This window comes from Choloepus didactylus, chromosome 2, assembly GCF_015220235.1.
Source record: "Choloepus didactylus isolate mChoDid1 chromosome 2, mChoDid1.pri, whole genome shotgun sequence".
NCBI lineage: Eukaryota > Metazoa > Chordata > Mammalia > Pilosa > Megalonychidae > Choloepus > Choloepus didactylus.
The window spans coordinates 177,031,207-177,043,470 of record NC_051308.1 but is presented as its reverse complement, the minus strand read 5'-3'; the positions used below and the strand labels follow the sequence as shown (position 1 = coordinate 177,043,470).

The 12,264-nt window shown below is 40.6% G+C and overlaps 1 protein-coding gene across 2 annotated transcripts in view; it reads right to left on the bottom strand.

Moving 5' to 3' along the window:
- WLS (Wnt ligand secretion mediator) overlaps positions 1-12,264 on the bottom strand; it is a 124,285-nt gene that overhangs the window by 19,713 nt on the left and 92,308 nt on the right. For both annotated transcript variants that reach the window (XM_037826945.1, XM_037826944.1), the window contains exons 7-10: positions 6,331-6,428; positions 5,898-5,961; positions 2,721-2,864; positions 1,399-1,482 (exon numbers count right to left, since the gene is read on the bottom strand). In XM_037826945.1, the coding sequence (XP_037682873.1) occupies positions 1,399-1,482; positions 2,721-2,864; positions 5,898-5,961; positions 6,331-6,428 (390 nt within the window). The remainder of the gene's footprint in view (positions 1-1,398; positions 1,483-2,720; positions 2,865-5,897; positions 5,962-6,330; positions 6,429-12,264) is intronic.

The following is a 12,264-nucleotide window of genomic DNA, read 5'->3' as shown; positions in this document are numbered from 1 at the left end:
TCGGTTTCACCGATCTCTAAATGAAAGTGAGCATTTAGGTTAATTATGAACATAGAAAACAAATCCCAGTAATATTAGCACCACCTGTAAATATGTCAACAATAAAAATCACAATATTTTCATATCACCTTACCGTTGTTGCAGATATAATCTGTAATATGTATAACTGCAAATGTATATATATGCATATTTAATTTCCTTTGAAATCTAAATTATTTTATTTTAGTCATTTAAAAACATTTTAAGAAAAGGGCCAAAGGGCTAATCAAGTTGCCAACAGGGTCTATGGCACAAAAAAGTACACAAGCCCCTGTACTAGCGGAAGGATTACTCGCAGAGTGAAGTAAATCTTATTTTAAGGCTCTATCTGCACTTCTAAAATTCTCTGTGTTGGCCAACTATAAGGATAACAGAACATTGGCAAGAGTCAGGAGGACTAGGTTCTCTTCCCAAAGTTATTGTATGTCCCTTGGAAGGACATTCAACCTTCTTGTTACTCATAAGAATACAGATATTCATGCTTATAATGTGCCAGGCACTCTGCTAATCACCTTGCAAGCATCACTTCATTTGATCTTTACAGCCACCTTCTGCAGTGGTTCTACTGTTATATTCATTTTACAGACAAGGAAAAGAAACATTGGAACTGTTAAGTGAATCAGCCAAAGTCCCACCCAACTGGAAAGCAGCATAATTGGGAAATGTCTCTGCAGTCGTTAGATTTCATATGCTAGCAAACCGGAATACTATTTCCTACCCTACTTACCTCATAAGACTTTTGTGAGGCTCAAATGAATAACATACATAATACATTAGGTTTAAACAGTTAACTTCCACTTTCTAAAACAAGTTACCAATATTTAAAAAATTATTATCATTATCCCTATTGAGATTTTCAAGTATAGTAACATTTTGAGTTTTGGAAATAACCAGTGGAAAGATAAGGTTCTATCAAGGGGACTTTTAAATTACTTTTCATGTTTAAGTGGCAATATAATTATTACGAAGAATGGTGGATGAACTGCCAAAGGATATATGTTAATGACTAGGATAAGGATCAAATTAATAACATCACTTGCTAGCTTTCTGCTTCAGGGCTTGAAAAGTTTATTTTCTTAAGTAAATGAAATATGCGCTCTTCAATCTGGCTGCAGACATTTAACTTATTTAGCAACTATTTCCCCCCAACAGGGTGTAGTCAAAGAGAAAATTCAGTCCATCTGTGGCCAGATGACAACAAGTCTCAGATTAGAGCAATCTAAATAAACCCAGCTTGCCCATCTGTCCAGAGTTACAGCCTCTCTCTTCTTTGCCTTGGCTGCTCTATATATTCTTCTGTGCAAAGTGAACAGATCTTTCCAGGAATATTCTCACTGTGACATCTCAGGGTTCACTCACCTGACTAACGATGAAGAAGATGACAGTCATAGCAGCACAGGCCAAGGTGATAAGCATGAGGAACTTGAACCTGAAAATTAGCCCCTATTAGGAAAAGAGGGAAAGGAGAAGCTTAATTTTCACCAGCTACCATAATTCTTTTCCCCACATATAAAAACATGAAAAGCTTATTTAAAAAAACTTTCTATAAAACCAAATCTCCAGGATTGACAGGAAAATAATTTTACATAGTAATATTTCTCCTGCAGAGGTGAACGTGGCTGGAAAATTTCTTGGGCCAGATATTTCTGATGTGATATCAGAGCTTGGGAAATTATATTCACAGCATGTTGCTAGGCTGCTAATTTCCCTGCTAAGCTGGTTATGCTTCTCTGCAAGGGTTCAAAGTTACCAAATCCAAGTTTTCTGTGGTTGTAATAAAATTCTGCTCCAGTGAACAAAAAGAAATGTGCATATTAATCAACATGAAGTGGATTTGGTTGCATTTTCTCATGTGTCACTCCAGCACTGGAGACAGGCGAGCTTCAGATAGTGCCTGAGGTTTCCTGAGTGCAGGATTTAAGGGAACCTGTGTTTCAGGGAGGGATACCTATTATTCAGGGGCCCTTATTTATAGATCCACAGCATATAGAAGTGTTGTAGTTCTACAGTTTCTGCTCCTCTTTTTCACAGAGGACTTAAGCCAGTCTCTGAGGATGGCCACCTAAACATGAGCCCAAGGGATTCTCGAGCAATCAAGAAAGCGTTGCCTGCATTAGAGATTTGGGGATTTTAAGTGTTTTCTCTTGGATAAGGCACATAATCTATAACCAGAGATTACTAAATTCTGAGTATCTGCTGTATATTTTAGGGGAAATGTGGCCCATTGGAGTCTGGAAGGCAGATCACCTGGGCCAATCCCCAGTCTTAAACTGGATTCTAGGTGGGGGAAACTGGATTGACTGAAGCCTCACCCCAAACCATATGCCAATTCTACCACAGTCAAGTCTCCCATACAGTATGCCCCTACATTCCATCCCAAAGCTGAAAAACCCGATGAACAAGTTTACTCCGTATTGAGAATAGAAAGAAATTTCTACTATGGGAAACTAAGATTTAGATTAGCTAGATGTTTCTTACAGTAGGATTTAGCCTCTAATTTTGCCCAGAGATTCTACCATGAGGATCTCTCAATGCCAATGTGTAACTGAAAGAGCATACAGGGGTGTGTGTGTGTGTGTGTGTGTGTGAGTGTGTGTGTGTGTTTGTGTGTCAGTGTTTACACATCAGGCAGGAGATACTGAATACCTGTTCCTCCAGAATGAGCCAAGAGAGTTTCTCACCTCATAGTGCAGTCGCCGGACTTTGCTCATGGCTGGCAGGCTAGACTGCTTCCCACTGATATTCCGAAACACCTGAAACACCATGAAGCACAGAAACAGGAAGTAGAGGCACAGGCAAATCCCAGCCACAATGATGAAGGCCATCTGACGATATCTAGTCAAGGAAATGGCCAGCTGGCCAAGAACACAAGCTGAAAGGGCACAAGCACTTTTCCCCAGCAATGTTGGCAATACGCTTTTTGTCTCCAAATATTTCAGCAATTTTCAGGGAGGTGAACTATTAAAACCCTGCATTCTAATGGCAGCATGGGAGGTACTGATCCAACAGTACCACAAAGGGTAGTCTTCAAAAGTGCTTTCTAAGTCAAATAAGAAGAGGAATGGTACCTTGCTGGTCAGAAATGCAGCTTCTCAGACCCACTCCAGACCTACTGAATCAGAATCTGCCTGTCAACAAGGTGTCCAGGAGATTCATATGCACAGTAAAGTTCAAAAGTACTAAAACATGGCAGATAACAGTTGCTAAACACTCCATTAAAAGCTGCATTAAAATCAGTTGAAGAAGGCATGTAAATCTCCCTGGGAACGCGTGACATGACTCATAAGCCTGGACCCAGCATTGTGGGGTTGGAAAAGTCTTCTTGACCAAAAGGGGAAAGAGAAATGAAACAAAATAAAGTTTCAGTGGCTGAAAGATTTCAAATGGAGTCGAGAGGTTATTCTGGAATTTATTCTTATGCATTACATAGATATCCTTTTTCAGTTTTTAGTGTATTGGAATAGCTAGAAGGAAACTGTTGATCTGTACCCCATTAGCCTTGATTCTTTTTTTTTTAAATAATTGAATTTTATTGAGATACATTCACATACCATGCAGTCATACAAAGCGTGCAATCAGTTGTTCACAGTACCATTATATAGTTGTGCGTTCATCACCAAAATTAATTTTTGAACATTTTCATTACCACAAACACAAAAGTAATCAGAATAAAAATTAAAGTGAAAAAGAACAATTAAAGTAAAAAAGAACACTGGGTGCTTTTTTTGCCCCCGTTTTTCTACTCATCCAACCATACACTGGACAAAGGGGAGGGTGATCCACATGGCTTTCCCAATCACATTGTCACCCCTCATAAGCTACATTGTTACACAATCGTCTTCAAGATTCAAGGGTTCTGGGTTGTAATTTGATAGTTTCAGGTATTTACTGCTAGCTATTCCAAGCCATTAGAACCTAAAAAAGATTATCTATATTGTGTGTAAGAGTGCCCACCAGAGTGACCTCTCAGCTCCTTTTGGAATCTCTCAGCCACTGAAACTTAAGCCTTGATTCTAGAAGATGATTGTATAACTATATAGCTTACGCTGTGTGACTGCGTGATTGTGAATACCTTGTAGCTCAGCCACCCTTTATCAAGTGTATGGAAAAATGAGTAGAAAAATGGGGACAAAAAGTAAATGAATAATAAGGGGGAAATGGGGAGATAGGATGTTTTGGGTGTTCTTTTTTACTTTTATTTTTATTCAATTTTTTTTTGAATAATGAAAATGTCCATTAACATTCATTAATAAAAATTGATTGTGGTGATGAATGCACAACTATATGATGGAACTGTGAACAACTGATTGTACACTACGGATGACTGTATGGTACGTGAATACATCTCAATAAAATTGAATTTAAAATGATAAAAAATAGTCACTGGAGTAGTGAGTTAAAACACAGATGCCCAGGCCTCACCCCAGATATGTGGAGTCAGATTTGGGAAGGATTGAGCTAGTCCCTGGATTTTTATAAGAATGACATTGAGATGCCATGGAATCATGGGGAGGGGCAGGACAGAGGAGGGGTGAAGTGGCAGCTACGAAGGTCCCTGGGCATGGATTGAAGTTCTTGAAGTAAAACCAGGAATGAAGTACTATTTGCAAACTTCTGTCACCACAGTGAGCAGAAGGACACATGGCAGGGGGGCAAGGTAAGTGGGGGAGCAATGTACTTGGAGGTCCACTGGTGAGAATGTGAGGCCAACGGTTCAAGCCCAACCTGAGAATCACCAAGGCTTAGTGCAGAGTGAGATGGCTTGTGAATTCCTCTCTCTGGACTCAGCAAGTATACTACATTAAATAACATAGTTAATGAGGTTTCTTCTTATTTCCTAAAAAGCTGTTATTGAATCGAAGATGTGCCTTACAATCAGTGGTATTCTGGGATGATAGGAATATGGTAACTTGATGCAGTACTTAGGGAAAGTTTATTTGCCTCTCTGCAACCCCATTGTATCTGTAAAATGAAAGGGTTGACCTACTTAACATTATAAATATTCCCTTGGTTGTGCAGTTAACACTTTTTGGTATTGTAGGAGAAGGCGGGCTTGACCTGTCATCTTTAAAGTAAAGATACTACTGATTCAGTTTCTTCATAAAGTTATTCTGACATTAAGAAAACCCATATAAATATCATGGTGGACAAAGCATGTGTACCAGCACATGTCAAGATATTATTAGCCATCAACCCAAGCCTTTTCTCTCCGCTCCGGCAGAGAGTCTTTTTTCAACCGGAGCACTTAACATATTATTCAGGAAGATAAAATATTTAAATCCAGCATCCTAATAGGGATAAGCTAAGACTGTGGCTTTTGCTTCAGGAAGATGACTCAGACAGAGTTTATGCCAACCAACCAGAAGCCTCAGGGACTCCTCTGGAACTAATCCCCTTAGCCTTATCACCACTTGGTCTCAGAAATGAATAGCAGCAGTGCGGCATGCCAACACGCCAAGGTCACTTTAAGAACCTCAAACACAGATGACTTCAGAAACAGGCTCTCACACAGGGACTCAGAGACGAACCTGTGTGGCTCCAGGGAAAAGCTGGTCATGCTTCAGTCTGTGGTAAACAAGTGTATAATAGATAATTTAGACAGACTGCAGGAAAAGTAGCAACTCTGATCCTTCTGTGTGGGGATGTGCTGCCACCTCCCCATTTTGGCTCTGCTTACCTGGGCTTGAAAGCATTAATTCTTTCCATTATTTGCCTTAATTGTACTAGTATCATTGGTCTGAGCTTCAAAGCTCTGGCTGAGCACATACAAAGAGCATCACAAGTGACTTAGAAATTGATCTTGGGGACCAGGCAGCTATGGGAAGAAGTAAAACGCTGAGCCCATCAAGGAAGGATACAGCCAGCTCTGTTCCAACATCTGTAGTCCAGATACTGTAGAAAGGATTGGTAAGTTGTACCCCTCTACAAAGAAAAACAAGATGGAAAGGCAAGACACAATTAATAAAAAGGCAAAGGGGGAACTTCCCTTGTTACATAAGCTTGGCTTTACAGCTAGAAAGGAGGGGGCTGTATTTAGATTAAGGAATGGCGCAGAGAACCTAAAGAGAAAAGAAGCTTTTAGAAATTGAGCAGCCCAAATGCTTTGTAGCCATAAAGAGCTCTGTCTTTGATTTAGTCACAGCCCTTATCTGTGGATGTGACCAGGTCCAATCTTTCATCCCAAAGGAAACATTCATGACCATCACTCTCCTTTTGAATACTCCTCCTAAAGAGATGCAAGAGGATGTGATGATGGGCATTTCAGCTCCGATCCCTCAAGCACCTGCTTACCTTTCACACATGTCAAATATGAAGAGGCAGAAAGAGCCAACAGCAATTGGTCCAACTTGCTTCCAGTACCCTGAAATGTGATTTCGCTCATGCTGATCCTGAGGAAACCAAATTGAGAAGTGAGATAAAATGGTAAGGAGAGCCAATGAGTTCCATAGGTGAGTCAGTCAAGCAATACTTGTTGACTACTGATTGTGTATTAGGCATCATGCTAGAGTCTAGCTATATACGAGCGAATAAGACAAAAATCTCTTTTCTTAAGGAGCACCCTTTCATTGGGGAAATATGGCACATAAACAGACAATTACAAAGCCCATTGATAAGAGCTCTGATAGCAATAAGAACAGGATGTTACAGCAACACAAAGAAAGATCTTACACCCTAGGCTAGGGAGTTTTGTTGTCCCCCAAATAACTCATTCACAATTAAATCCATATGTGACTTAACAACTTTTGGAGTAGAAGTATTTGCAAAGGTTGGCTGGTCCCCAGAGGATCAAATAGAGACTGAGGTATTAAAATATGTTGAGTGTGAGAAGTCTCCCATGGTTAGGAAAATAAACATATTTTCCTGTATGTTGATTAAAAACAAGAATGATTTTGCTTGTTAGATATATACAAAGACACAAAGAGAAAGAAACTGGAGGAAAAACAGAGTAAGAAAATGCGGAGAAGCAAAAGATCTATCTTAGTGTCCAGGCTGTGGCTCAGGTGGGATGGTCCATTCCAGCTCACTCCAGGTTATCCATCCTGGCGGCTGTCCTGTTGCTGTACGAGGTATCTCTCTCCACTCCTACTCCCTGCTGCCAAGGGCTCTTTCTCAATGACGGCCTTCCTGTTGGAGGACCTCTTATGTGGTGTCCAGTAAGAAGCAAAAGTCTCCCTCTCCTCTCCAACTGCTCTTTTGTGAGGACAGCATGTCTTTATGGGCAATAATCAAATCATAATGGAGAGGAATTGTGAGAAGATGGTGAAGTAGGAAGCTCGTGGAATCAGTCCGTCCACCAGAACAACTATTAAACAGGCAGGAACTATCTGAATCAGCTATTTTGAAACTCTAGAGTCCAGCAGAACACTGTGCAGCATCCAGAGAAGAGCAGGAGGAAAAGGATGGTAAATTGCAATAAATACCAGTAAACTGCTCTCTCCACATGGCGGTTACTGTTATCCATTCCCCACTCTCATAGCAGGAAGAACGGGAGTCTGGCCCCTGATGTAGTTAGCTGGTGCCAGAGGGGGACATAAAAACCTAGTTCCCCAAGATCTGGGGTGAGTGGGAGGGGCAGGGTCTGGTTGATGATCACTGCTTTTGATTAGCTAATTCGGATCACTGGGGTCCCAGCTCTGAGGGCCACCATTGTTCCAACACACCTTAGACAAAAGTGGTGGAAACTTAAAAATGGTACACTTCCTCAGCGATGCAAAGGATAGTTGAAGGGCTGCATTTGCTGGGCAGGAGCCAAGTCAGGAAAGTGCAGCTTTGGGAAGCCATGGAAGAACCTCCTGGAGCCTTCTAGTCCCATCACTCATTCTCTCTCCAGGGAAGATTGGAACAGGCTAGCACTCTCCTTTTGGGTCCCTGACCTTGCATCAGCTGGGACAGACTGACTTGGGAAACTCCTCTCTCAATGACCACCATCCCAGAATTTGTACTCCAGGTAAAAGCACCCTGAAACAATGCAAGAAATATAGGAAACAACTGAGGTGGGTGGCCTGGGGCAAAGGCTTACTTGCTTTAAGTCCTATAGTGGAACACCTGGAGATAGAAAAAGTATGTTTCCTGGAAGGTAGAGGGGGCATTTGAACTCCTGTAAACAGGGGAACTCTTAAGGTCACTGGTAAGCACAAACCCAGGGCCAGACACACGCTTAGCAAAGACAGGGAAGACCCAGCACTTTGCCTTCACCTAGGACTGACTTTCCTGATAGGAGAGTGTAACTTGGAAGGAGAGCACTACCTAAGGCAAAACCAACTTGCAAAGATGGTGGAAGGTGTTTTTTAGTTTTTTTTCTTTTTTTTTTTTTCTGCTTAGGTTTGCTGGTTTTCTTAGTTCCTGGCACTCAAGAAATCTCTCTCATATCACTAGCTGCATACAAATGCAAGAAACAAACATCTCAAGGAATAAATCACAGAGTTAGCATTTAAAAACTTTAAAATGTGCAGTGTGCAACAAAAGACAAGACAAAGAAAACAAACAGAAACAGGAAGTGATGGCCCATCCAAACAAAGAGGATACAAATCTAGAAAATACCACTGAAGAACAACAGACTGGACATACCAGAAAAAGACTTTAAAAATATGATTTTCAATATGCTGAAGGATATGAAGGAAAATACAGAGAAAGAACTAAAAGATATCAGGAAGGCAATGAATGAACAATAGAGATAGAAGTTTTAAAAAGGAACCAAGCAGGACTACTGGAGTTGAAGACCACAATAACTGAAATGATAAAGTCCCAGGAGGGTTTCAACAGCAGATTGGAGCTGTTAGAAGAAAAAAAATTGATGAACTCAACAACAAGACAATTGAAGTGAGTCAGGCTGAGAAACAGAAAAAAAGTAATTATAAAAAGCAAAAATAGCCTAAAAGAGTTCTAGGATACCTGCAAGCATAAAAATATATACATTATGGGAGTCCCAGAAGAAAAAGAGGAAAAGGGGCAGAAGGAATATCCAAAGAAATAATGACAAAAACATCCCAAACTTAGCAAAAGACATGAATATGCATATTTGAGAAGTCCAGAGGACACAAAATAGGATAAACTTGAAGAGGCACACACCCTATCATATACTGATGGGACAAGGAGAGAGTTCTGAAAGCTGCAAGAGAAAAGCAATGTGATATGCACAAGGAAGTCTCAATTAGATTAAGTGGCAATTTCTCATCAGAAACCATGGAGGCAAGGTGGGTTGAAATGCTGAGAGAAAAGAAGTGCCAACAAAGATTTTATATCCAGCAAGGATTTCTTTCAAAAATGAGGGAAAAAGTAAGACATTCCCAGATAAGCAAAAGCTAGGGAGTTCATTACACGTAGATCTGCCCTACAAGCAATGCTAAAGGGAGTTCTTGACTGAAATGAAAGGACACTAGAGAGTGGTTCAAAGTGGCATAAAGAAATAAAGATCCGAGCAAAGACAACCATTTGGGTGATTACAAATGCCAGTACAAATGTATTGCATTTTCTGGTATGTAACTACACTTCCTACTTCTTACTGGTACTAAAATGCAAATGCATAAAAAGTAATGATAAATCAAAGGTTTTGGACATAAAATGTACAAAGATATAATTGGTAACAGTTACAAAAAATTGTGGGGGGGGACGGAGTGGTACAGGAACAGTGTATGTGTATCCTATTGAAGTTAATTGGTATCAAATCAAATACAATTGTTATATATTTAGGATGTTACATTTTAACCCCATGGTAACCACAAGGAAACCATATGAAAAAATACTGACATAGAAATGAGAAGGGACTCATATGGTAACACAAAAAATCAAGTAAATATTAAAGTAAGCATTAATGGAAGAACTGAAGGATAAAAAGGTATATAAGACTTACAAAGACTAAAAAGCAAAGTGGCAGAAAAAAGTCCTGTATTATTAGTAGTTATTTTAAATGTAAATGAGTTAAGAGGAGTGATGTCATCAACATGGCAAAATAAACAACTGCTGAAAACTTCTCCTCAGATATTCAGCAAAAAACGGAGACAACCCTGACTTGTTTGGAACTCTGGAGGAGGGTTTGGATGGGAGAAGGACCCTACAGATGCCAAGCTGAAGAAGAAGAGAGATATCAGGTAGGAGAACTTCTTTCCAGGCCAATTGGTCCTCTTCCCAACCCCTCACTCAGTCTCATGGAGCACAGAAGGAACATGGAACAAGCAGTTAGGATACCACTCACCTCCCACCAGGGACACACAAAAAAATTACTCAGCAGTGAGATATATCCCCATCGTCTGGAGCTCAGGGGGATAGGGGAGGATCAGTGACGGATGAAGAATCTGAGAAAACGTGGGCAGAGGACATTTCTAGCCCTGAGTCTGAAAGCCCTTTCCCTACTCTTGAGGAACATATTAGCCGGTGGCCCAATACTTACCTGGGGGACGGCTGAAAACTGCGGCAGCTGGCAGAGACCTCTCCTGCAGAGGAGGTGGATGACACAGCCCCATACTGACTCAGAACTTTACCCAGCATGAGGGTGCGGGAAACCCACAGCTTCAGCCGTGCCCAGTCAGGCAGGGTACCTGGAGGCAATTCAGCACCACTGAGCCAGACTCAGCTATACCCTAAGATGTATTTCAGCCCCACCCAGTCAGATTCACCTGGGCTCCAAGAGGTAATTTAGCCTCACCCAGCCAGACTCAGCTAGGCTACAACAGATAATTCAGCCTCACACAGCTAGACGCAGCTGAGCTCCAAGAGCTAATTCAGCCTCACCTGGTCAGACACAGCCTCAGATCCCAAAGGGAAACACCTTCTGAGGACAATTAAGTCACCAAACATCACCATCTGCTGGGTAGACAGGAAAGTGCAAGGGAATTTTAGGACTTCTCAGAACCTATCTAGACCTAATTCCAGGCCAAGTGGAACTGGTCTATCCCCCCTGCCTGGGAAACCAGCCCTGTTTAAGTTGAGAAATATGGATGACCCAACAGTTAAAGCAGTGCTCTAAAACAAACCCAGGGCTTGCTGGCTGGTGAAAAACAGAATACAACTGGAAAACAGCAGACTTGTTTTACTCACACATAGAGAATTTGCTGTGGTGCCCAGTGCTTATCTCCCAAAGGCAGGCTTCTATGGGTGCCTGGTTATAGAGGGATACTAGGGGGCAGAACTAACCTGACAACTGGCCAGCAAGAGAGACATATAGGCAGAGCAAGAACCAGAATAACAAGAGCTAAAAATTCTGATCAGTTAAACAGAAGCTATGTTAGAGGTCTAGAGTAAGTTGAACGCCAAAAACAAATAGAGAACAAAGCCAACCAACAACAACAACAACAAAAAAAGTAAAAGAGTGAAATGACTTTTAGAATAAACTAATCAAGGAAATCAATGCATAGACACCAACAAAAAGATTATGAGTCACACCAGGAAAAATGAAGATATGGCCCAGTCAAAGGAACAAACTAACACTTCAAATGAGATGCAGGAGTTGAAAAAACTAATTAAACATGTTCAAACAAACATGTTAGATCAATTCAAAAATCAAATCAATGATCTGAGGGAAGATACAGCAAAAGAGAAGAAGGATATAAAGAAGACTTATGGGAATGAAAGGCACAATAGAAGAGATAAAAATGGAGACTTACAACAGCAGATTTGAAGAGGCAGAAGAAAGGATTAGTGAACTAGAGTACAAATCATCTGAAAACTGACATACAAAGAACAGATAGTGAAAAGAATGGAAAAATATAAGCAAGGTCTCAGGGAACTGAATGACAGTATGAAGCGCATGAATGTCTCAGAAGGAGAAGAGAAGGGAAAAGGGGCAGAAAGAATACTGGAGGAAATAATCACTGAAAATTTCCCAACTCTTACGAAATACATAAAATTACACATCTGAGAAGCACAGACCTACTCCAAGACACTTAGTAAACAGATCATCAAATGTCAAAGACAAAGAGAGAATTCTGAAAGCAGCAATAGAAAAGCGATCCATCACATACAAGGGAAACTCAATAAGACTATATGTGTGGATTTCTTAGCAGAAACCATGGAAGCAAAAAGGCAATGGTATGATATATTTAAGAGACTGACAGAAAAACTGCCACTCAAGAATTCTATATCTTGCAAAACTGTCCTTCAAAAATGAGGGAGAATTTAAAATATTTTCAGGCAAGCAGACACTGAGAAAGTTTGTGAACAAGAGACCTTCTTTACAAGAAATACTAAAGGGAGTGCTATGGACTGATAAGAAAAGACAAGACAGAGAGG